Source organism: Microcebus murinus, chromosome 4 (genome assembly GCF_040939455.1).
Source record: "Microcebus murinus isolate Inina chromosome 4, M.murinus_Inina_mat1.0, whole genome shotgun sequence".
NCBI classification, from domain to species: Eukaryota; Metazoa; Chordata; class Mammalia; order Primates; family Cheirogaleidae; genus Microcebus; species Microcebus murinus.
Window position 1 is genome coordinate 72,399,354 of NC_134107.1, and position 27,266 is coordinate 72,426,619.

General features: G+C 34.8%; 1 protein-coding gene across 6 annotated transcripts in view; it reads right to left on the reverse strand.

Annotated features, from left to right (window-relative positions):
* The window catches only part of NOX4 (NADPH oxidase 4), a 172,348-nt gene that overhangs the window by 69,922 nt on the left and 75,160 nt on the right, over positions 1 to 27,266 (reverse strand). For 5 of the 6 annotated variants that reach the window (XM_076002414.1, XM_076002412.1, XM_020286645.2 and 2 more), the window contains 3 exons: positions 13,049 to 13,265; positions 9,328 to 9,492; positions 9,129 to 9,191 (listed from right to left, as the gene is read on the reverse strand). In XM_076002414.1, the coding sequence (XP_075858529.1) occupies positions 9,129 to 9,191; positions 9,328 to 9,492; positions 13,049 to 13,265 (445 nt within the window). The remainder of the gene's footprint in view (positions 1 to 9,128; positions 9,192 to 9,327; positions 9,493 to 13,048; positions 13,266 to 27,266) is intronic. The other variant, XM_076002411.1, reaches the window with a different exon arrangement.

A 27,266-nucleotide genomic window follows, 5' to 3' on the forward strand; every position in this document is an offset into this window, starting at 1 on the left:
ACAAACTAACAGCTAGACATGCCTCTGACTCATGGAAAAATATGTGAAATCAGGTTATCCAAGCTCAAAAATAATGAATCACACAACTTAGAATACAGATGTCAGGAAAGCACATGTTTATTTCTGACTAAAATAATAATAGAGGGATATAGAGGTATCCATGTATGAGTCAATCCATTACTACTATTTAAAAGGCAGATTCTGAAATTCTATAATTGAGAATCCGTGAAAAATAGTAATGAACATAATGTCTACCTCAGCTAAATATGAACAGATTCTACATTTTGTAGTAAACAATAGGTTTCATGCTCTCTTAAGTTTGGGCTTTTTCTGATCATCTCTGATTTATACACCTAAATTAGGTGAGAGCATATACTTTCATAAAAGATTTGTTTTGGTAGAAATCTAAAATTTGGTATTTACAGAGCACAGCTAGAAAATACAGGCAGAGATTTACCACATAGTTGAAGAACAAAATGTAAAATTTTATTCAGGTTTTAAGTCAATAAAGGTCTAAAAAAGGAGAAGAATCAGTAAACATAGATTCTGATTGCAACTTTGTTATCAATTATGTTATTGTGGTTACTTTGGTCACTTCAACAATCTATGCTTTAGATCTCTCCTTCAAAAATAAATTTGTAATTTGGGCTACAAATTTTTAAGTTCAATGAATTTAGATAATCTTGGATTTATATGCATCTCAAACTTAACTTCCAATTTTAAAAAAGTAGAATTATCTCTCAAAGCTATTTTTTTTTAAATGTCACTTGCAGTGGACACTGTGGTGCACTGCTCAGATCCTCTTTATTTCCTCCTTCCTCCCAACTTCCAGGATCAAAACACTCAATCCAGCCACTGAAAGGATTGCCTACTGCAGACTCACTGCTGAGACCCTCCCAGGAATTGCTAACAGAAGAAAGCTTTCTTGCCCACATCTAAGTGCCTTGTCCTGGAAGTATCACAAATCCAAGGAGTGGTCAGTTGGGAGGTACAAAAGCTTTGCCTTCTAACTTCAAGACAGGACAACTCTAAACTATCATTTCTTATGCAGAGCTCTAGACAAATCTCCTGTGGCCTCTGTTGTGACCATATCACACAGTTCCAGTTCTACCTTGCCTTCTTAGTCCGTCTATCATTATTGGGCATTGTCCTAAGCACACTTCCCAACAAACCTCCTGCATGCAAAAATGTCTCCCAGTCTGTTTCCAAGGAAACTCAGCCTAAGACATGATTCATCCTTAAGGCTAGTAAACCATAACAGGCAAGCCATCAGTCCCCCAAATGACTGTTTCTAAACCAGGTGGCCAGAGTTTCGTCAGTGATTATATACTGCTGAATGAGACAAAAACTTTCAGTTTAATCCATGTCTTGGTCCCTCATTCACTATCTGAAACGACAGCCATAACAACATCCATTTACTGAGAACTTACTATATATCAAGCACCATGCTTAGCATTGGATTATATCTTTTTAATTAATATTCAGAGCAATTCCATAGACAAGTTGCCTTTATTAACCAAATTCTATAAAGAGGTAAAACAACAATTAAGTATGTTAACTCTCATGTCCACAGTCATAATATTAGTAAGTGGGGCATCCAGGCCTCCATCCCAAGCAGTAGGATTCCAAAATCCATGGTGTATTAGTACACAATGCCCTCTGATTTCCATCAATCTTGTCAGCAAACGTGTGCTTGAGGTTCCACCCTGAGAGAAGGCAGTTGCCCCAGCAGAAAACAATCATAGCTTCCTGGGAAAACCCATCAAAGTAAAACATCTTCCTTGTACAGAAAAGTCAGTGTCATCAAGAAGAAATGCTGAAGCACTTTAAGTAATCAAAATTCCAACCTTTGGATTCTTAATAAATCAGTGCTCAAAGCTTGGCTTTTCTTTGACTGAAATAGTGTTTCTAAGCCTTATCTATTATATTTTGAAGTTGTATTTTCAGTTTTAAAAGCTTAATCTCCATTTTAAAAAATGAGATAAAACTCGAGCTACTGAATTTGTGATAGTTGCATATTTTATTCGGATTCTCCCTAACACTGGTACAGTGTATGAAAATAAGCATTAGACTTTTTCAAGCAGGGAAATTTATTTGAATTTCACCTCTCCACAACATTAAAAGAGCTTAGCAGTATGGACAATCCAAAGCTATCTGTGGCATATTTCTCTTGAAAACACACTTTTACAGTTTCATTAAGTCTCTCTCTCCTAAATGGTAATTATTTATTTATTTTTGTTTTCTGATTCCAACAACATAGATATCCAAAATTAACAGGAGTAGCAGAAATATGAAAGCCCGGAACATGAATGGGCAGGAAAGAGACAGTGCAGAATAACTAGAAACATGCCTTTCAGGCAGGTAGGTCTGTGTTTGTATCTCACATCTACCACCAACTAGCTGTGTGACTTTGGGCATGTTATTTAATCTCTGAGTCACGTTATTTCCTGCATCATATGGAGTTAACAGCACATGTCTCATAGGAATATTGTAAGAATTAAATAAAACAATATTTGCAAAGGCTATGAAAGAACCCCTTAGGTACTTCATTAGTAAGTATTATTATCCTTGACAAAAATGGGATATACACTTTTTATTGGAAATCACTATATGGGAAATTGCTTTGTTTTACTTCAAAGGAACCCTTAACACAACTATGCAATGAAAATGTTTGAAAGCTTGCATTTTGCATGTAAGTCCCAAATAGAAATAATTGGACAAAGAAGGAAATGGCAGGAAAAGACAGTAAATTAACATAATAGCATAATGTAAAACTTAGCTTAGAAATATTTGCTGTACTCAAATTTATTTCCAAGCAGCAGCAAGATTTGCCTATTTTTTCACTTATGAAAAAAATAAACTCCCTTGAGGGATAGTATGAATGAGCCAACTAGCAACTCCCCAAATCTGGCAAGACTATAAACCATTTCCTCAGCCTACACACAATAAATACGTGGTAAACAGATGGCTGGATAAAAATAATTTCCTTTGCTTTAAATTTTCTTTTGGAAGCCAACTATTGTAACAATTTAAAATATCTGTGAGACTTTAAAAAAAAACAGTTATACAGTACCTTGAATTGAAGCTTAATAAGGCATAAGTAAAACATACAAAAGATGATGTTTAAAATATGAGCAAATGTGAATGCATAACTTTACCTTATATAGTCAAGATCTATTTCAACCTACAGGTCGCTAGGCAAATCTAAGAAATATTGGTAGAATATGTCAGATAAGCATAGAGTTTAGGAACAAATAATTTTTCTTTGTTGTTAGCCCTCATAATGGGGGAGGGGAAGTGAAAAATGACCCCCCTATCTCAGACCAGATGTAACCCACAAATTGTGTCTACTTGTGTTTGGTGGTTCTTCCCTAGCTGCCTTTGCCATAGGTACATTCCTCCTCTTCTTTTCTGCTATATATATATATATATATATATATATATATATATATATATATACATATATATATATATATATATATATATCTCATAACCTCAAATATTAGACTCAGAACCCAACCGGCAAGTCTACTCTAACTAAAGGAGCCACTTTGGCAGTATTTCTCCTATCTTCTTAATCCCTCCAACTTATCCTTTTCTCTAGCTTGACCTTCCAAGTATGAGTGTGCTACAAAGAGATAGAAGAAAAGAAGATATATCCATAAAACATTTCTCAAGCTAGGTCCCAAACACTAATTATATATTAGGTGGTTTTCACTCTCTCAACATATATGCATTGGGTTACTCTGTGTACCCAATACTGAGTGATGAATTCATCTTTGAAAGGGCTCATGGAGCTTATGGTCCAAAAGGAGGACAGGCATTAAGCAAATAATTTAATGACACCGGTGTTGAAGAGAGTACACAGGATGCTCAAAGATGAAAAGGTCAAGAAACGTAAATCTGATAGAAATGATACTAAGATGAGAGGTGAAGGATGAGTAGGAATTCCCAGGCAGAGAGAATGAGTGGTGTTTAACGTGTGAGTAAGTGCAAGAAATAAGTGGAATAAGTGGTTCCCAGGGTAAGGAGACTATGCAAAAATCTAAAAGTAAAAAAGTGAGAAAGTGTTAACTAAATGAGTGAATACAATTCAATGAGATTGTTTATTCAAGAACTCCCCAAAACCATTAGTGAATTAGTAGGTTCTATGGCTTTCCAGAAGTGGAATATATTAAGCAACATTTTCCAAACTATTGTAGGTCACAGAAAAATGTCCTTTCTTCCTCCCTCCCTTCTTTTCCTTCTTCCTTCCTTTCTTTTTCAGACAACGATGTTTCTTTAAGAGAACTGAAAAAATGGCTTCCACAACCAGCTTTAGCTACTATTATCTTCTTTCTCCTCTCTGTCATTTTGGTGAGAAATTCTTGTGGAAGCAGAAGGAAGAATGAACATTTTTTTTAATTGAAGAAAGTAAGAAAGAAGAAAAACTGTGATGGATATACACTGCAGACATCCAACCTCTTTGCTTCCATCCCATACACCCTTAAAGCTGAATCTTAAGCTAGCAATGGACTCAGAGCCTTAGTGCTGAGTCCTCTCTGGGGCACCTTGAGACTCAGGCCCAGGTGATGGATATCTTTTGCGGTAGGAGGCTAACCGCAGTGAGGCTCTGGTGCCCTGCATATGTAAAGGAGCTTCCCAAAGTGAGGGAAAGCTCTCCTGTCTCTTCCCACCAATCCAAACACATATCTTATTTTCCAAAGTAGTCACTAAACCAATATGCGTTCTCCAAAAACAATGTATTTTTGTTCCTATCTCCACATATGGGGATTCCATAGAAAATAAATACTCTTTCATTCACATGACAAAATGTCAAGTCCTTGAGGTGACCTTGGTATCATTTTAACTCTTGATCAAGTTGTTGGATCTTTATACTGCTATCCTACTTTTCCTTTTGATTCATATCTAAACACTATTACTTGGAATTGATGCCAGTAAATATGAAAAAATAATTCTGAATTTGAAAAATAATCAAGTTCTTTTTCAAAGACCTACATAACCTGACAGTATTTAGGAACTCGTTCATGGTAACCAAAATAATTTTCATGGAATTCAAAAAAAATTAAGTGAGTAAGCAAAAAATATTTTTAGATGATTGCTCATGAGTATTTTGTTAGAATGCTCATATGCAGGCCAGCTGAAGGTGGGCTATTCTCACTGATGTGAGATTGGAATCCCCAGAACACAAGTTAAGCACTCCAATCTCTCAATTTCTCTACTGCCTCCTAAATTCTCCCTTCTTACAGCAGCCTCCAAAACATATTGGAGCCCTTGAGCACTGTAAGATACATTGGACAACTACTGATCTAGCAGAGTGGCTCTCAAGTATGGGTGATTTTGCCCCTCAGAGGACATTTGGCTGTGTTTGGAGAAACTTGTGCAAATCACAGATATGGGGTACTATTGGCATTAGTGCTAAGGATACTGCTAAACATCCTATAATGCACAAGACAACACACCAAACCAAAGAATTACCTGACCCAAAATGTCAACAATGCTGAGGTTGAAAAATCCTGATCTAGTACAATCATCCTTGCAAACACTCCTGTGAGACAGATAGCTATTTATAATTTCCGGACTAGTCTTATTTTTAGAAATGTCTTTATTATAGTAAATCAGAATTTATTTTCCTAAAAATTTTTACCTGTTAGTTTTATTTCTACACCTTGGCATCCCAAGGGAAAAACAATCAAATTCTTTATCTACATGACAGATTTTCAAATGACTGAGACTAATATTCCCAGGGCTTCTCTCTGGTTGAAAAACTACATGCTCATGTCCTGTACTTGCCTCTCAAAAAAGTATCATTTCAGAACTGAAGACTAGAATCCAAATTAAAAGCAGATATTTTATTACAAAAGTAAATATAAGGTAGTTACCAAGTATCAACCACCAATCATGTAACAAAGGTTTTACACATATTATTTTATTAAACCGATATTAACAAAAATCGCTTCCAGATAAGTATCATTATACTAACAATAGCACTCTCTTGCAGATGATGAAACTGGGCTTAGAGATGTCAAGAGATACACTCACAGACACAGACACTCACAGATACACTCACAGATACACTCACAGACACAGACACCACTAAGTGAGGTAGCTGGAACTTTATTCTAAAGTTCATGCTTTTGTGTGAATATTTATGCCATTTTATTTCACATTTAATTTGGTTTCCCTTTCTCAACCCTTTCCTACCTCTAGCTCCTTTTCCATCTGTCTATTCCCTACATTCCTTCCTCCCTCTTTTCCTCTGATCTGTGCCTCAAGCCAGCTCCAGGGCTGTCACAGCTCTTGCCAAAATCACCTTTTAAGAAGCAGGTCAGGCCACAGGAATTTTAAGAAGCAGGTCAGGCCACAGGAAGCATGTGCTCAAAGCCCTCCAGGTTCTACATACCACTTCCTTTGTATTTCTCCTTTTGCCCTGTGAAAGGGGCCTAGGCAAGCTGAAAGAGATTAGATCTAGATGCTTCTACTCAGCATGTGCCATCAATGAAAAATTCTTTGATTTTCTGTTTTAAGAGAGCATAAAAGTTTTCCGTGATAGAATATATACTAAAAAGCAAAGTTTCTCTGTTCTTGTTGAAGCTAGTTGATGGGTGCATGGGGGTTCATTTTACTATTCTCTCTACTTTCCTATATATTAAAAAATATTTTTTATGCGAAAAAAAGACCAAAAAGCCCACTCTTCTCTGTACTTGGCATTCAGCAACTGCTTTCTTTTCTTATCCCATATTCTCTATTTAACGCTATGGTGAAGAAACAATTATCAACATAAAGTCTCAAAACAAGAAAAGGCTAATTTCTGAAATAAATTTCTTATGACCCCAAGATTAACCCACATTTATTAAACTACTTAAATAAAGACAAATTTATGTGTGTATTTTCTCCCTTTTTTTTTAATGTTACCAATTTCATATATGGGGTGTATGCAGGCAGACAAATGGAAACATGTCTTAGAAGTAAAATATTCAGGTTAAAGCCTACATCCAAAGGTTTCCGAACCAGAGTTGCCAAGCCTCCTGCTCCCACTCTGTAGGTTGTCTATTCACTCTGTTGATTATTTCCTACGCTGTGCAAAAGGTATTTAATTTAATTAAGTCCCATTTATTTATTTTTGTTGTTGCTATATTTGCCATTGGGGTCTTAGTCATAAATTCTTCGCCTAGGCAAGTGACCTCCTGCTGGTCTCATGGAACAAGGGTAATCTTACAAAACCACCTTGTAAGGCACGTGTATCCTAGAAAAGTAATGGACATGACATGGCTACTTGATTCCTAAAAAGAGTTGAGTCCTAAAGGCTCTAAGGTCTCAATTTTATATTCCATGCAGGCAATTAAGTTGTTACTGTTTCTCATGACAGTATATTTCCCCTCTCACTCCAGCCAGCCATGATGCAGCACCAGATGAAAGGGTGTCTGGACTCATGTATCATCACAGTTATAAATTAATTCCATCCCCGTGGTAGGTCAGTGTTGCCATCTTTCTTGATGAAACAGAATGTTGTTAATTATTTCACTGGATGCCAAACTACTTTTCCTTAGTCATTAATAAACAAGTTTGCTACATACAAACAGAATGAAAAAAAAAAAAGTTGGAGCAAATGAAGCAAAAGTATTTTTTCTCTTTCTAAGAAACACTATTGAATAGATAGTTGTTTTTTTTTTTCTGATGATTTGACAATTTCTTTCTGTCTCTTTTGTCCCTTAAATTCAGATTTTTCGGGCCTAGCCATCTTCACAAGCATATATTCTCAAGGGGAAAATTCACACAGAAAAAAAAAAACTCATAGTAATTGTTAATATGTATTTATATGTATCTGATATGACCTTATCTATGTTCCAGGTACTGTTCTATGTGCTTTACTTATAGTGGTTCACTTAAACCCACAGTAAATCTATAAATAGTCAGTATATTTATCCCAATATTACACTGAAGAATCAAATATACAAAAAGATATAGTAAGTTGTCTAAGGTTTCAGAGTTTTCAACTTGACTAATACATCCGATTTGAAAGTGACTCCCACTCCCAATACAACCCCTCCCCCAAATCTCAGCACTTTAACACCAGTTATTTTTCTGCCCCCGCCAATAACTTGTTTAATTTTATTTTTCTTAAGCATACATTTAAACATGTGGCTCTTGTTTTCAATTACCTTCATTAGAAATTCAATAAAATCTAAATATCCTTCATCAATGGGAAGATTAAACAAATTAACAGTACTTTCCTACTGTGGAACATTACATAGTCATGAAAAAGAAGGAAGCATATACAAATACAGTAACATTAGAAGTTGTGCATAATGTATCATTGAGTGAAAGTGGCCAGTTACAGAATGATATGATCCAGCAAACAAATGTCAGACACTTGTATATGTCAAAGAATATTGAAAAATATCTGGAAAGATATATGTCAAACTCTGGAGAAAAGAATTGAGAAGTAGAGGAAATTTTTTAAAGTATCTATTAATATTTTATCTCATATTTGTGAATTGTTTGAATTTTTATAATGGGCTTATATTCTTTACAATGCAAAAAATAAAGTTATCAATATGCTGATAGGCTAAACATATTTGATGGTGCTCACTATTTAGCTAGCCACCCACCCTATATTAATGACTCCATTTTATTTTTTCAACTTTATTTTCCATTTCCTCTCCTATACATAGCCTGGATGCCAATTATACTGGGCTTTATCTTTACTATAAACACTGCCTGGATTTTCTAAATGTTTTCACTTCAACCGAGAATATCTTCTTTTTCCTTAAATTCAATCTTTCTAAAGAAAAATGTGTACATATTACATATTAAATTTCCATATATACTTCATAAAAGAAAAAAAGCAAATATTCAAGAAATTTTCTGCATTTTTGAATCAATAAGTTTTAGTAATTCTGAATACACTACTTCCTAAATTATGTAAGGTGCCAGAAAATAATAAAAAATTAATAGTTACAAAGTTTCTGAACAGATGACTATTCTCCTTGTAAAAGGATGACTTTCTTAAACATTAAAGATATTGTGATACCTTTGAATAATTTTTATGATGAAATAAGATGCAAAAAAGGAAAAAAATACATTGCACCTAGAAATTTAAAAAAATCAAGAGACATGTTTCTTACCATTGTGAGGGTAAATGGATGGTTTTCTAATGCAGACACACTGGGACAATGTAGAATAATATACTAAAAAGCAACAAACAGATAATTTTTAAATGACCAAGAAAGAAATTCAACTATTCCAATGATGCTATGTCTGCACATTGTCAAAAATTACATAAGGATTAAAGGCTATTTTAAAAGTTGCTGATCACTGACTCACCTGGCCAGGTCTTGCTTTAAAATTTTCTTTGATCATTCGGATTTCTATGACATCTGAAGGATGACTTATGACTGATATGATGGTGACTGGCTTATTGCTCCGGATACACCTGTAAAGTCTTTCGGCACAGTATAGGCACAAAGGTCCAGAAATCCAAAGCCAAGTCTGAGGGAGAAGTTTTGAAAATATATTTCAAAAAGTACTTGTAGGAAACTATACCCTACCCAATTGCTTATTTATCCATTACAATACGAATACTTTAGTGTGTATTTTAAACAATAAAATATAATGAAAATGAGTAAAAAATGACAAATGCTCAATGCAACATATTCATACAAAACTAAAGTATAAAATATAGGTTATTAAGTATGAAATGTCCGATTTCCTTAAGTACTAAGTTTGACAGTTAATATCTGTGTCACTTTGACACTTCTTGTTTTATTTTTATTGTAAAGGTACATCCTCACTCTTTTGAAGGCACATTCTGACTTGTGGTTATCTTTCAAATTTTTTAGAATAGTTTTAGTACAACCATAGATAAGTAAAAAATTTATATTATTTTCAAATATGAGTTCTGTTGTAAAACTGATACACACAGACAGCTCAAAATACCAACAAAGTATTTGGAAAGGATGTGGCTAATGAACAGTAGTACATTGATGGTTTAACAAGTTCCATTCTGCTAATTTTAATCTTAAAAATAAGCTACATGAACGACCTGAGACCAAGGTAGATAACAATAAACTAAAAACTGTAGTGGAAGCGAATTCATCTTAACCTACACATAAATTAACAACAAGGTTTAATGTCATTATTTCAACAATACTAGACCATTTAAAACAAATTGATGAGGTAAAGAAGCTGAACAGATGGGTACTACATAAATTAAACAAACATTAAAAGAAAAATCATCTTGAAGCTTGCCTTTTTTGCTGTCATGACACAAAGGTGAAACATTTCTATACCATATTGTTCCATGTGATAAAAAAAAATAGATTCTTTTTGACAATCACAAGTGTTTGGCATAATGACTGGATAAAGGTAAAGTGCTGAAACATAATCCAAAACTAAATATTCATCAAAAAAAAGCTAATGGTGTTTGTTTGGTGGTTCAGCACTGGTATTATCCACCAGAGTTTCATGAAACCTGCTCAATAGATTACAGCAGATACCTACTGCAACCAATTGGATGAAGTGATCAGGATGCTTGCAATTAAACAGCCAAGATTGGTCAATAGACAGGCCAGTCCTCTTACAAGACAACACTTGACCACAAGTCGCACAAATAATGCTGCTCAAATTACAGAAACTGGACTTAGAAACTCTCTGTTATCCACCATATTCACCAGACCTTACATCACTGACTACCACTTCTTCCAGACTTTGGACCACTTCTTACAAGAAAAAATATTCAATTCTCAACAAGCTGTGAAAAAATGCCTGTCACAATTTCATCACCACTCGCTCTCCAGGCTTTTTCACTGCTGTCATAAACAAGCTACTGTTAAGATGACAAAACTGGCCGGGCGTGGTGGCTCATGCTTGTAATCCTAGCACTCTGGGAGGCCGAGGTGGGCGGATTGCTCAAGGTCAGGAGTTCAAAACCAGCCTGAGCAAGACCCTGTCTCTACTATAAAAATAGAAAGAAATTAATTGGCCAACTAATATATATATATAAAATTAGCCGGGCATGGTGGCGCGTGCCTGTAGTCCCAGCTACTCGGGAGGCTGAGGCAGTAGGATTGCTTGAGCCCAGGAGTTTGAGGTTGCTGTGAGCTAGGCTGATGCCACGGCACTCACTCTAGCCTGGGCAACAAAGCAAGACTCTGTCTCAAAAAAAAAAAGATGACAAAACTGTGTGAATAGTTTAGACATATACTTTGATTAATTGTACTGTTTCTTGTTTGAGATATAATAAACTAAACTTTTGATTCAAAATCGGACATTTCACGTTTAATGACCTAATAAAAAAGAAAGCAATGTCAAAACTCTACCTTCAAATCCATGCCCCAGGTGTAACTACCATTAACAATTAAGTATACACTCCTTCATAAATCCTTTTATGCACACAAATGTATAAGGTATATACACAATATCTTTCTTTAAAGAATAAAGGGAAGTTCAAATTTCAGGTAAATCTGAGGATGATTTTAGGAAAAAAGAATACCAATCCAATGTTTATTAAAAAAAGAAAATCCTAGATTTTCAATGTGCATAATGTATATGCATAATATACATACATATAATGTGTGCATATAATGTTAAATATGTATACCATATATTTTTTAATGGAATATGCTAGCCATGTTGTTAACAATTTGCTTTTACATAGTATGATAAGAATAGAAGATAGCATTTAGAATTTGGAAACCATGACAATTTTGAATGTGTGCTGCCTGGATAACCCTGGTCCTAGGATAATTACATACTCTGAGAAGTGTACAATATATTAACATTATCCACATCACTTTGAGGCCTCCAACTAAAACTCATCTGAATGGTCACCTTTTAAATTAAATCTTATTTATATAGTTGTTCTAGACCTTCCTTTTTCCAGGCAGACAGATCATACCTCTTCTGCATATGGTGACATTTACCTTGACACTGTGAAGAGTGTGCACTGCAGGACAAGTTTTGCAGTGTAACAGCCTTGCAACTTTGGGACAGTCACTTACCCTTTGAGCATCAGGTCCCACATAAGTAAAATGGGATTCACCATACCTACTGTATGGTGAATATTCAGCCTAATATTCAGCCTTATGTGAAGCTCAGAAAAGTTCTGATAATTCTAGAGTCCAACAGAAATCTAGAGGATTATTATTAATAAACAATAAACATAAGACTAGCACACTATCCCAAAGTCATCCACAAATTCATTCTAGCTTTTGACTTCTCTATCTTCTCTTCTTAAAACAGATATTTGACATCACTATTCAACTTGGTATAGTCCAAGAGTACATGGTCCACATATCCAATTTGCATGTCGACATTTCTCACAGGTAGAAGGGAAGATTAGGGGTCTTACTGAACTATTAATAACTTCTGAGTACTTAAGGAAGAACTTTTTAAAGAGCAATTGTTTTAGTCAAAGACCTGGGTTTGCATGCTACACATGCACTTACTAGCTTGGAGACATTGGTCAAAGTATTTTATGTGTTTAAAGCACAATTTCTTCATCAGAAAATTGAAGATGATATTAATGGCTTCAGAGAGTCACTGTAAATATTGTGCACAGAACATTTTAGCACAGTGCCCAGCTGATAATATAAAGCATTCAATAAATTGATTTTTACCACTTATTGTTTGTACTATTATACATAATATTATAATGCAATATTAGACTACAATATAATAATAATTAGAAGCAGTAGTAGTAGTTTTTTTACTACTCCTATTATTATTCAGCTTTTGTCAATGCTTTTCTCAATAAATGGGGAGAATGCATTTGTCATCTCTCTGGCAGCAAGTAGCAGTGCTGCAGTATGCAAAGATTAAATGATCAGTCAAGCAGAAATTTTCTATATTCTCTAATATTACAGATCTTTTGCCTTGAACTGTCAGGTAGCTGTAATAGAATAAGAGGTACTAACTTGTTGTGGAAATATCTTGAAATATCCTATTATACATGAATACAGAGCTTCAAAAACATGTTTAAATGTAATGTTGATCCATTGTATGGAAACATAGACTTAGCAGAGATCAAACACAGAATGAATCTGACCTGTGGAAAATTAGCTTGGAACCTGGGCTCTTCCACACAAATCTTCACAAGTGTGTTCTGGGTAAGCTCTTCTGGTTTTGGAAATCCTCCAGGGGAAGCTTCATGAATATGTTCTGAGAGATACTCTGGTAAGGAACTATTCTGAGAGCGGATTCGGTTAAGATTGATACAGCCAGGAGGGTGGGTATCTAAATTAGTTTGATACTTCAGCAGTCCTCTAAAATTAAATTAAAAAACAAACAAACAAACAGAGAGATGAAAAAGAGATTGAGATTGGGGATACAGTAAAAGAAAATAATCTCTTTTTCTTGCTAACTTTACAAAGAATTTATCTGAAAAGTGCACCTTATGAATTGTATTTAGGAGAAACTGAGATCTTAAAAATATTAAGAAATTCTTTACTAAAGGACTAAAACAAAATTTTTGACCCTAAAAACAAATTCTACAAATGTGTGACAGGGAAGAACATATGCAATCTTTCCAAGTAGTCTTGAATTTGACAGCCTTTACTTCATAGACATTCATACAATCATATACAAGTTTTCATTTCAATAAACACTGTATTACTTTGCTATATCTCCAAACACAAAGGAAAAATACAGGGATCAGATTTGATTTGGCTGAGGCTACATAAAATAGCCTTACAGATATTCAGAAATATGTTAAACAAAAATAACAGGAATTGGAAGTCTGTCTCTCTTTTAGTCTGAAAACAATGTATACACAGCCATCGGGTCCTAAATCTATTTACTTTTCAATTTCTCTAAAAACAGAACCACATAAAAAGCACAAAATAATAAATCAGGCAGGAGAGGCTTAAACCTTAACAATCTTATTCTGATTGTTTCTTCTTTTGTGACATTCTAAGACAAATTATTCAACTTTCTGTGTTCCGTATTTCTTATCAACAAGGGGTTCACTGAGATCTACCTCACGGGGATAGTTCATAAAATGACAGATTTTACAGAGCATCAACAAAATCACTGCTGCATAAGCAAATCTTGAAGGAAAAAGTAAGATTTAGAAAAGCATCGAAAATTTTGCAGTATATTTTATTTTTATTTTATAGAATACCAGGAAAAAATTATTTCCATATTATTTCTTCCTGGTTGGCTAAGAGTGTGTTATTTTTTTTTTTTTTTTTTTTTTTTTTTTTTTTTTTTTGAGACAGAGTCTCGCTTTCTTGCCTAGGCTAGAGTGAGTGCCGTGGCGTCAGCCTAGCTCACAGCAACCTCAAACTCCTGGGCTCAAGCGATCCTCCTGCCTCAGCCTCCCGAGTAGCTGGGACTACAGGCACAAGCCACCATGCCCGGCTGATTTTTATATTATATATATTAGTTGGCCAATTAATTTCTTTCTATTTTTATGGTAGAGACGGGGTCTCGCTCAGGCTGGTTTTGAACTCCTGACCTTGAGCAATCCGCCCGCCTCGGCCTCCCAGAGTGCTAGGATTACAGGCGTGAGCCACCGCGCCCGGCCAGAGTGTGTTATTTTTAAATTATCCTTCTTGCTCCCAAATAATTGATTTTAGTAGCTTAAAAAGTATATCTTTAAATATGCCACAGCTATAGAGCTTTTTAAAAGACAGTATTTTAAAACAAGCACTATTGGCCGGGCGCGGTGGCTCACGCCTGTAATCCTAGCTCTTGGGAGGCCGAGGCGGGCGGATTGCTCAAGGTCAGGAGTTCAAAACCAGCCTGAGCAAGAGCGAGACCCCATCTCTACTATAAATAGAAAGAAATTAATTGGCCAACTGATATATATATAAAAAATTAGCCGGGCATGGTGGCTCATGCCTGTAGTCCCAGCTACTCGGGAGGCTGAGGCAGAAGGATCGCTCGAGCCCAGGAGTTTGAGGTTGCTGTGAGCTAGGCTGACGCCACGGCACTCACTCTAGCCTGGACAACAAAGCAAGACTCTGTCTCAAAAAAAAAAAAAAACAAGCACTATAATATAAATAATGATACTAACAGATCCAATATATAAAAGTTAGAAAAGCAATGGCCAACGCTGTCTCTCGTGGTATTCACCATCTCTCCAACCTTTTGCTGCCTTTGCTAATGTTCAGTTCCTTTCTTTTCTTCTTTTAATTTTATTTTCTTCCTTAAAACTAGTCATCATGAAGTCATTACGGAGCATTCAGCATGTGTCAGGGACATCTAAGTAGTGGGCTGCATTTCATGACACTCATAGTAGACCACAGACACACATACATTTTTTTTAAAAGAAATACAGTAGATATGGCCATAGTACAAAAAAAAATGGATGCATGTTACACAAACATGTGCCTTCTTTTGTCATTAATCCTTCACAAGGTTCTAGTCACATAATTGCTATGATATTATATTTGGACAATGCATGAATCTGACTTAGCTTTAATTACAGTTAATGATTTACCAAACCTGTTGCTGCCACTGACTATCCTAGGGGTAGCAGCTGACAGGTGAGTAGATCAAAAATCACAGGCAGTTATTCTCCCAGTCTTAAGTTGAACAAGTAAGGGCACTATGGACATAACACAATTCCAGGTTGAGCTACAGAGTTCAATGAGCAGTCAAATCTGGGTACCTTCCAGAAACTTAAAATCTTGTTTGGAAAATATCTTAGGAGACACTGAACATAAGTCAAACCATAGATAAAAATTGGAATAAAGTATTTTAATAATATCTTAGTAACATATGATAGATGCCAGGTCCAGCACAGAGAAATTTATATACATTTCACATTATCCTCACAAAAAATTGCATGAACTAGGAATGATTATTCTTATTTTACAAAATAAGAAACTATTCCAAAAGACTATATAATACCCAGGGTCACACTGCTGTTAAGTAGCAGAGATAAGATTTGAATCCTATTTGAACTCTTCACCTATTATGATTCAACACATTAATTCATTGGGTCCTCACCAAATACCTCTGAAAAAAGTAAGGAAAGAGGAAGATTAATACTTATTAAGAAAGTATCATGTCAGGAATTTAGAACATCTATATCTCACATTTAAATTTCAAAAGAGCATTCCTATATGTCAACAACAGTCAAACTCAACCAAATCAAAGACTCAATACCCTTCGCAATAGCAACAAAGAAAGTAAAATACCTAGGAATATATTTAACTAGGGAGGTAAAAGACCTCTACAATGAGAACTACAAAACACTGAGGAATGAAATAACAGAGGACATAAACAGGTGGAAAATCATACCATGCTTGTGAGGTGGCAGAATCAACATTGTTAAAATGTCTATACTACCCAAAATGATCCACAGATTCAATGCAATACCTATTAAAATACCAACATCATTTTCATAGATCTAGGAAAAATAACTCTATGCTTTGTGTGGAACCAGAGAAGACTCTGTATAGCAAAAGCAATCTTAAGCAAAAATAGAACAAATTGAGAGGCGTCAATTTACCAGACTTCAAGCTATATTACAAGGCTATAGTAACTAAAACAGCATGGTGCTGGCACAAGAACAGAGACATGGACCAAGGGAACAGAACTGAGAACCAAAATATAAAACCATCATATGGCCATCTGATCTGTAACAAAGCAAACAAAAACATATACTGGGGAAAAGAATCCTTTTTCAATAAATGGTGCTGGGAAAACTGGATAGCCATATGTAGAAGTCACATGTAGAAACCACATGTAGAAACAGGATCTGAACCTTTCACCTCTCACAAAAGTCAACTCATGGTGGATAACAGATTGAAATATAAGATGTAAAACCATAAAAATTCCAGAAGAAAATGTTGAAAAAACTCTTATAGACATTGGCCTAGGCAAAGAATTTAAGAAGACCCCAAAGGCAATCACAGTAACAACAAAAATAAATACATGGGACCTCATCAAATTAAAAAGCTTCTGCATAGCCAAGAAAACTATCATGAGAGCAAACAGACAACCTACAGAATGGGAGAAAATATTCACATGTTAAACATCCAATAAAGGGCTGATAACTAGAATATAGAACTCAGGAAAATCAGCAAGAAAAAAATCAAACAACCCTATCAAAGAGTGGGCAAAGGACACGAACAGAAACATTTCAAAAGAAGACAGACTAATGGCCAACAAACCCATGAAAAAATGCTCAACATCTCTAATCATCAGGGAAATGCAAATCAAAACCACAGTATCACTTATCTCCAGTGAGAATGGCCTTTATCAAAAAGTCCCAAACAATAAATGTTGGTGTGGATGCAGAGACCTAGGAACACTCACACACTGCTGGTGGGACTGCAAACTAGTACAACCTCTGTGGAAAGTAATATGGAGATACCTCAAAGAGCTACAAGTAGAACTACCATTTGATCCAACAACCCCATTACAAAGAACCAAAGACATTCTATAAAAAAGACATATGCACTAGAATGTTTATAGCAGCACGAACTCACAATTGCAAAGATGTAGAAACAACCAAGTGCCCATCAATACATGAGTGGATTAATAAAATGTGGTATATGTATACCATGAAGTACTATTCAGCCATGAGAAACAATGGTGATATAGCACCTCTTGTATTATCCTGGATAGAGCTGCAGCCCATTCTACTAAGTGAAGTAGCACAAGAATGGAAAAACATGCACCACATGTACTTACCATCAAATTGGTATTAACTCATCAACACTTATGGGCACATATAGTAGTAACATTCATCAGGTGTTGGGCAGGTGGTGGGGAGAGGTGGGGAAGAATATATCCATACCTAATTGGTATAGTGCACAGCATCTGGGGGATGGACACACTTGAAGCTCTGACTTGGGTGGGGCAAAGTCAATATATGTAACCTTAACATTTGTACTCCTGTAATGTGCTGAAATTAAAAAAAAAAAAAATCCAGCCCCCATCTATTTTCATAAGTAAAGTTTTACTGAAATCCAAAAAGAAAAAAAAGGGGATCATTCTTGTATGTATTGTTGGAGCTTTCATAAATAAGTGATCGATAATTTTCAGGTGAAAACAGGAAGGGAAAAAGATGCTAGTGAATGGCAAACAGAGACTCTGGTCAAGTTAAGACAATGACACAGTGAGAAATGGGGGAAGTAGGCATACAGACTATGGGGAAACAGAAGAGCTTATTATTCATCTCTAAGTTACTATGTATTATGTTGTAAAGGAGAAAGTTCGAAGTATCTGTGGAATGAATGCCTGGTACTCTCATATAATAAGAAATAAAGGATTTTATGATGTATCAAACTACATAGTTGTGGATACTATAGTTTTTACACTCACAAGGATCTTAAGATATGCTATCAGCATTCGACAGTGTTTCAGAATTATATTAATAGGCTTCTTTCTTTTTTCCTATTTTCCTCAAGAGGAAATATAGTTATCCTATTAGGTTTTTTGTTTTGTTTGTTTGTTTGTTTGTTTTTAATGCCTGGCTGTGACAAAGTCATAGAAAATAATACAACACATTGAATGAGTCCTACTAGTTTATAACATACAATCATAAAACAATTTCATGGCAAAAGCTAAATATGAAAAAAAAAAAAAAAACACACCTGCCCCCCCCATCGCAAAATCATCCCTACTTTAATTTCCTATAAAAAGTACCTAACAAATGCAAGGAAAACTTTTGGTTTGGGTGATTTTAATCCTATTTTAAAGAGAATAAACATATTCTTGTTTCTTAGGAACCTATTTTTTTTCTATAGTATTCTATAACATGATTTTTTTACAGTAAAAATATAACTTGTTTTTGATAGTTCTTTTTACTTTGCTTTCAAGTACAAAGAAAAAGCCTTTAAATCAAGAAAATAAAACCAAATTCTACATTTCAAAATGTAGAATTTTCTACATTTCTCGTGTCTGTGGGATCCACTAGAATGTATACTCCTTAAAGGCAAGGGTTTGTCCTGCTCCATAGCTATTCTTCTGGTATCTAAAACAGTGCCTATAACTTATAGCATGTATTCAATAAATATTTATTGAATGAATAAGTCAGTGACTAGAAGTGTGTAAACAACTTTTTGTTATGATTGTTGTTGAAACACATAATCAAGGAGTCTTCTGGTTTTAACAAACATTAACTTTGAACTCATTTTCTACCTTCAAAAAAGATGTCAAAAAAGTAAGATAAACTTCTAACTGCATTCACATCGGCAGAAAGGTTGTTCTAAGCTATCCCGCATCTTATATCACCCTTTAGCAATGAGTGCTGTTAGGTGGAGCCTGAGATCGCAGCCCTGCCGTGGCCCTGAGCCACTTCTAACTGATGCAGTTATGAGAGAGGGGGGCCTATCTGTCAGTGGCATCTAGGTTTAGAGTGCTTTCCTAAACTGGGGATCCAGTGTGCCTCAGGAAACTCCTGAGCATTCAGGTACCACCCAGCCAAAGCTTTTACCCCATCCCCACTTTGTTTGTCTGGCCCAGTGGGGTTCTTGCCTCTTCAATCTTTCCTGAGCTCTTGTGTCTGATACTTGAGAATACTCTCATCCTGCAGCTTAACCAGAGCAGGGACTGTTATCTATTAATAGCTCTTACTGGTGAGGTGTCCAAGTTTACAAGACGGGGTGTCCACCATGGGTTTGTGATTTGTGCAGTTGCATGAACTCTGCTCTTAGAAAGGTCCTGTCTTGGTTCATTACTCTGTTATCGCCATCTCCAAATGCTTAATAATTTTTGCTCAAGGCACCCTGCATTTTGCAAGAGACCCTGCAAATTAGTAGCTGGTTTTGCCACATTCCTGGGCAGCTGATAAATCTGAAGCCTGGAACCAAAGGATTTAGGATCAAGACTTAAATCATCTTTGAGTACATGACATAAAAATACGTCATTTCCCTAAGTTTTCTCAACTGAGAAAGGGAGACAGTACCTGTTCCTCTCTATTTTGCAGGTGTATAAAGGAGAAGCGTTTTAACCTTTTATGAAAAAAAAATATGTAAGCATCTATTACCTCTTAGTGTTTCCTCTCCTTTCATATTAAGACTAAAATGGCCGTGGAGAATAACGGAATTATTTCATGTTTCATAAAAACAGTAATGTGTGAAAAATATTTCTTAAAATAAAGGTGGTCCTTGTTCTTTCTCTTTTCCTCCAACTTTCTCACCTTGTTAATTCCAGCCAGAACCACTTGTTGGTATAAGAAAGATCCCAGGAGAAAAACTGCTATAAAAATTATGTGAAAAAGTATTTGGTCTAAAGCTTAATATGTCTATCCCCAAAATGGAGAAAAAGGTAAATTCACAGTTTGAAAGAATAAAAATTCATTAATACATGTAGCATGTAGCATAAATGACTTCATGTACATGAAAATGCCCTGTATATACTGTATCTATCTATACATGCATACGCATAGAATTATGCATATAAGCTATAGAACTATAAGGCATCCTTATGGAAAAAATATCACATGACCTCAATCTCCACCCCCATCCAATTTACAGGATTAAATATCAGCAAATGTAAATAAACTATAAGCTATTAGTCCATAATTACCATACACAAAAATCACTTTTTACTTAAAAATGAAAATCCTATTAATGGGAGATTAGAAGCGGTAAGAAACACAAATATATCTTAAAGATCATAGTTGCATAGAATATTGTATTTATTAATATATTGAAATATGTAAATATTAATATTATGGACAAGGATAATTTGGATTCCATATAAATAAGACCTAATTCCTCAAGAATTATATTCACTCTATTCAATTTTTTAAGTAAAAAATTGAAAACCCGAAAGTGAAAGAAAACAAAGAGAGATGGAATTTTTTCCTTTTGTGATCCAAAGAATATTTAACCACAGAAATATATGAAGATCCCCAACAGAAATGTGCCAGTCTACAATACAACCAAATAATCAAGACAAAAACTAATTCCTCTGGTACAGGAACCAATATACTAGTTGCCATAATAACAAATTACCTAGATAATACTAAACATAAGTGACAGTCACAAGAAGGGAATCCAAGTTACATTTAAACAAATGCACAGAGTACTCTTTATTGTCATCTGTAATGCTATGAAAATTGAGGAATATTGGAAGGGCCTATGAGGACAACACATTCCTAGCTAAAACTAATTAATGCAATTCAGCTTAATCCAGCCAATATTAACTGAGTGATGTCATGTGAAAGAGATTCCATGGATAAACATGGGTAAGAAACACTCCTACCCTCAAAAACACTATAGTTTACCTAGGATATAGCACTCTGCTCTATTTTCTTTCTCTCTTTCATATTGTAACACACACTTACATAATGAGGGTAAAGAGAAGAGAACAGTGAGACTCTCTGCAATTCAAGTTCAACCTCTAGCTTTCTCCCAATTACCTAATATTTTTTACAATATATATTATTTCATACTTCTGGACCATGGTATTTATATGAATTTCTCTTCCCCCTGGACATTTTCAAGTAGTTTGTATATGAATTCTTTTTCTTTTTTTTTTCTTTTTCCCTATGCAAGTCTCATTCTTTTCCTTAAGCAATGTTGCTAGAAATAGCAGGTACCACTCTGAAGGTTGGTAATGGGCTTTAAAAGGTATAAACAGCTCTGCTGAAATAAAGAGTGCCTCAAAATGTTTCACTCAATTCCTCTTAAAGAACAAAAAGAGAATAAAACAAATGCATATGCTTCAGGTTGCTGTAGATATTTCAGAGCTGATCTTGTCATGAGACATAATTATTTCCATAATTAATTACATTGACCTAGTTTCTTAAATCAACTGATAAAATAGAGAAAATTATATAGGTAATAATAAAAATGTGTGTGTGTGTATATATATATATATATATAGTATCATTTTATATCTATTTTTTCTCTTCAAACAAGTCTATGAGACATAATTATTTTTCCTTATTCTGTAAATCAGAAAGCTCCATAAAAACTGATTTGCTCAAGATCACATTAGTGGTCTTCTAACAATCAATCCTGTTCCATCTCTATTATAATCCAGGGCATCAGGCAGTTTGTTTCACTATATTTAAGGTCAGGACAGCAAATAGGCATGAAAGAGCAAAGCTAAGGTAATCAACACAATTGCATGCTTACTTGGACCTATTTCTGTACTTACTTTGGGACTATTATCAAATTCATCCCTTACATTTGAATGCTAACTTGAAAGGTCATCTAACATTTAGAGAGAATTCATGGCAAAATTCTGCTAAAAGGCATTGGTTTTTTAAATTTCTGGACTTCAATGTGATTTTTCTATATGGCGAATAATGTCTTTTCCCCATTGCTTTCTTTGTTATGTTCTGACTTAATCTCTTTATAAAGACACATAGGCAATAAAAAAATACTGATAACACTGTCTCTTCCGCAATATTTTTATCAGTTCCAGGCTAGATCTAGCTTCTTTTCTTGTTATTTTCAGGTTATATAGGAAGAATTTTGGAAGGAAATGTATCACAAAATGCACCTGTATGCCTCAAAACTAAACATATGTATAGATATATACCCAAAATATGTCTTGTACATATATGTGTTCATATTTCAGGAATTCGTGAATTCAATGATTCCCAGGAATTATGAATCCAACTTAAGAACCTCTACTCTATGGAAGAAAAAATGGGATTTTGTGACAGAAATATAATAGGCACCAAATTGATAATGAGTGTGTCAGACCTATTAGAAATTAGGCAACCAGGAAGTATTAGAAACCAAGTCACCTGTAAGAGTGACAGAGAGCTTATAAAAGATTTAGCCACTATGACCAACACCCAAATCCTCAACCTTCTACCTCCCATGGTAGTGAATCTCTAATTATAATCTCTAAATCTCTAGGTGTGTGTTATTTTAAGGTTCTGTTTCCCAAGTACTCATGCAGAGCCTCTATTCAAGGTAGGGACTCCTTTTGTAATTCTGGCTCAAGGCCTACATTAAAAACAGTCCATCAGCCTCCCTAGAACTTTCCCAATTACATAGGAATAAGTAGAATAATCATATGTGTTATTTAACCCATAGCCACTGCTTAATTATCAACAGCATTGCCTTTCACTGTCAAAAATGTTTGATTTGGACAATAAACTGTACAGAAAGGAGAGCTGAAATGAATATATACGTAAGTGAAAAATTTCTCCCTCAGGTCTAGAATACGATCAGTTAACACACAACCTCTGGGCCTTCCTTCCCTGGGATCCATTCAATTCCCATTTGACTTTCTAAGAGGAGCAGGTGCCTCCCACCAATAGGAAGATTACCAAACCTTTCCTTATGCTGCATCAGTGTGGGTGAAGAGAGACCTCCCTGAAAGTGGCTTATAAAAGAGAAGATACTTGGAAATCAGCACCTCTTAACACTTAACTATATTGTATAAATACCTCCACCCCTTAATAATATATCCTTAATTTCCTCCTCCCGAGGATATTTTCAAGTCAGCACAATAAAGCCTAACCCCACAAATATCCGTCTAACCCTGGTTCACTTCTTGAGCTTAAACTCTTAAGCCACTGCCTGCCACACACTCCCTGTGGTTTCTTAATGTTTACTGTTGACAAAGGCTGCCCACTGTGTTCCCTGGTTTAAAGAATAAGAGTTTTTAAAAAACACACAGGAAACTCTTCCTTTTAGATTCCCTAAAAAAAAAATGATTCAAGCAGAATATAAATCAGGGTCTATGATTATCTCTTGCTAACAAGTAGTCTCAAATGGCAGAGAACTCTACTTCAAAGAAGAATTCAGGTATCACTCATATAATAAAAAGTGATCTGAGAAGTCCAGCAGAGTTGGCACACAAAAAAATTATTTGCACTACTAATTTGGTCTCATTCCCATCCAAACACTTGAGGAGGTCCTTCCCCTCTATCTTTTCCAGAATTATCACATTATAATCTCTCACACTTAAGTAATATAAAATGCAATCACCACCCATGCAACACTCCTGAGCTAAAGCCAGTGGGAGTGCTGACAATGCTAAAATTGCAGAAGCCCAGGTGGCAAATCTCATTTACAATGCATTCCTCCACAGGCCTTTCAAAGGAGCAGGGTCAGGCTCCTCAGCAGAGGCTCTGTGACATTCATAATTTCTTTTCCCTCCAATATCCCTTTTATCAGTAAGTGAGAATAGCAGTATATATCTCCCTCTAATGAGTTTTTCAAATGAAAATGAAGAAAGAAATATCCAGTTCCATATATGTCTAGAAAGAGTAAATAGTTTTATTTTTTCCAAATGTCTTCAGAATTGAAATATCGTTAATGCAACACACCAATAGCAACCACCTGTTAAAAGCTGGAACAAAACATTCCTCAGGAGAAGGCTTGCTTTGCAAGCTCAGAGATAAACCTTTATTGCTAAAATCAATTGAGTTTTAGAGACCTTACAATGTTTTAAAAATTGTGGCCCTTTCAAGAAATATTCTTTTGATCTGCTAAGCAATTCTCGCTATATGTTCATCAAATTATTTGTTGATAAGAAAATTTGGGCTTTTCAGAAATGTGTCTTTATGAAAAAAAAATGATTCTTCAAACAGTTAAATGTGGAGTTTCTTCCTTATACAGCTATTAGTATTGGTACTAGAATCATTTTTTTCTAGCTAACATTTATTATGTCTATATATTGCCTACTTTGTTGCATTCCCTTATTTAAACCTGAGACAACACTGTAATGTAGGAGATTTTATTTATCCTATTTAATAGGTTAAAAAAGAAAGGTCAAATTATCTGCTAAAGTCATACAAGTATTAAGCAATGTAGCCCTTAACTACCATATTACACTGACATCTTGGAAAGGAAAATTTGTTTATTTTAAAGATCTTTTTGAATAGTGAAAAGAAATATCTGAGTTTAGCATACATGAAATGGTGTTTTTTAGGGTGGCACAAAATAGATTTGTTTATAAATAATGAAAAAAAATTGTAAAATATAGACAATCAGAATAAAAACCAGTTTAAGCTAAGAGCACAGATAATCACGGAACAAGAAAAATGGGTCCTAAATAATAATGAATGTAACATCTGTAGTAAAGAAAGTAAGACTCTCATGCTGTCGATATCACATACTCCAAGAGCACTGCTTGCATTTCTTTGGGTTTTCAGCTTTAAAGGGGATACAGAGAAGGTTTGCGAATGGGAGCCAGCAAAATTTAATGGTTAGGAATCTGAGTTCTGGTACTTGACACTTGGGTGCAAACCAGAGGTCTTCTTCTACATACTAGCCATGACAAGTTACCTCACCTCTCACTGCCCCTATCTTCTCAGCGGGACATAGGGAATAATAACAATAATAATAACAAATACTTAACAGGGTTGTTGTGAAGATTTAATTAGATCAAATATTAGTAAGATAAAAGATAAGCATTCAAATAATATTAACTATTAATATAGTCGAAGGAGAAAGTTCAGAATAATGATGAGATGTGAAATATCATACAAGGAACAGATGAATAGAATTTAGAAATAGGAAAGGAACTCTATTTCCATGGCCTTCAGAAGCACAGATTTTTAAATTACTGAGTGGAAATTATAGTAAAATGTATTCTGGTTCACAAAAGAAAGAACTCTGTGAGAATGAGAATGAGAGCAAAGACAGAAGAGACATCTTCAGAATTAGATATTTACTTAGTAGATACATTGTAGGGGAGATAAAAAGATGAAAAAGGTTTGGTCAAAATATCTTTTAAGCTTCTTTTAACATTTAAGATGCTATGAAAAGAAAGTGACCTTAGAAAATCATATGAAGGAACTTCTCCTCTTACTGTAAAAGTCTACTTAGGTAGAAAATCCAGCCAACAATTTCTAATCTTCTCATCTTTGAAGAATAATATTTTCTAACATTTCTTGCCCACATTGATTCTTCAATTTTATGAATTGTTAGAACTCTTATAAATAAAATGTTTACATTTAAAAACTATGCAGTCTTATAATTATCTCTAGCTCTTTTAATTGGATTTTTAAAATTCCAAATCAATTATCAATGCTGGGAGACTGGAGATCACATAATATATCGTTCATCTATACCTTATGGTACTTACTCAGCACATTGATGTACAAGGAAGTAAACGCTCAGTAAATAGTGATTTTCTGTTCAAACCTAAAGTATACTGTTTAACAGAAATCTCGATATAAATCTAAGAAACTTATATGAAACAACTGCATTCTACTTGTATAATAAAAAGCTGAATAATGTAATTATTTAGGAATTTCAAAATAAAGATATATCTAAGTTCCCAATGTTGGCAAAAAAAAAAAACTTAAATAGACTTCATTATAGATAGATGCTTTATCAATAAAACAGAACATTTTTCATTGTGAGAAATTTGGAAAATTTAAAAAAAAATTTTTAGAGATAAGATCTTGCTCTGTTGGAGTGGAGTAGAGCACTCATAGCTCACTGTAACCTCTAACCCCTGGCCTCAAGTGATCCTCCCACCTCAGCTTCCCAAGTAGCTAGGACTACAGGTGTGTGCCACCATGCCCAGCTAATTTTTTTTTAATTATTTTTTGTAAAGATGGGGTCTCACTATGTTGCCCAGGCTGGTCTTAAACTTCTGGCTTTAAGCAATCCTCCTGCCTCGGCTTCCCAAAGTGCTAGGATTATAGGCATGAGCCACTATGCCCAGGCAGCATCTTGCATTTTTATCCACTATGACAATCTTTGCCTTTTCGTTGGTTCATTTTAACCATTTGAATTTATATATTCATTTACTTATTTTTAGAGACAGTCTCGCTCTGTTGCCCAGGCTGGAATGCAATGCCATGATCATAGCTCACTGCAACCTCAAATTTCTGGGCTGAAGTGATTCTCCTGCCTCAGTCCTAGCCTGAGTTGCTAGGACTATGGCACACACCACCATGCCCCGATAATTTTAAAACATTTTTGTAGAGATGGATCACATGATGTTTCCCAACCCAGCCAGAAAATTTATCAGTAGTAATTTTTCCTATACCAGAAGCATACTCTATTTTCCTTTATTAAAAGTTAAACTTCATAGAAAAAATGTACACTACAGAATGTTTATTATATTGTGTATATGTTGCATGACATTGATTTCAGTATTAGGATAATTATTTTCTCCCTTCCTACTGACAGTAAGTAAAGAACTACTAACTCAATTGTAATAATAGATTGATTACATATAATTTTTCCTGTAGATACTTTTTTGTTATTTCTCTCTATTTATTAACATTGCTTTCTATGACCCTTGCTCTATAAAAGTAAAATCAAAATTTAAATATGCCATCCTTTTACTTCCAAAAAAGTTAAGAACTCAAAACATAATCTTCTTTAAACTGAAGAAGTCTGTTTGAACTCCTGAACTTTTTTAAAAAA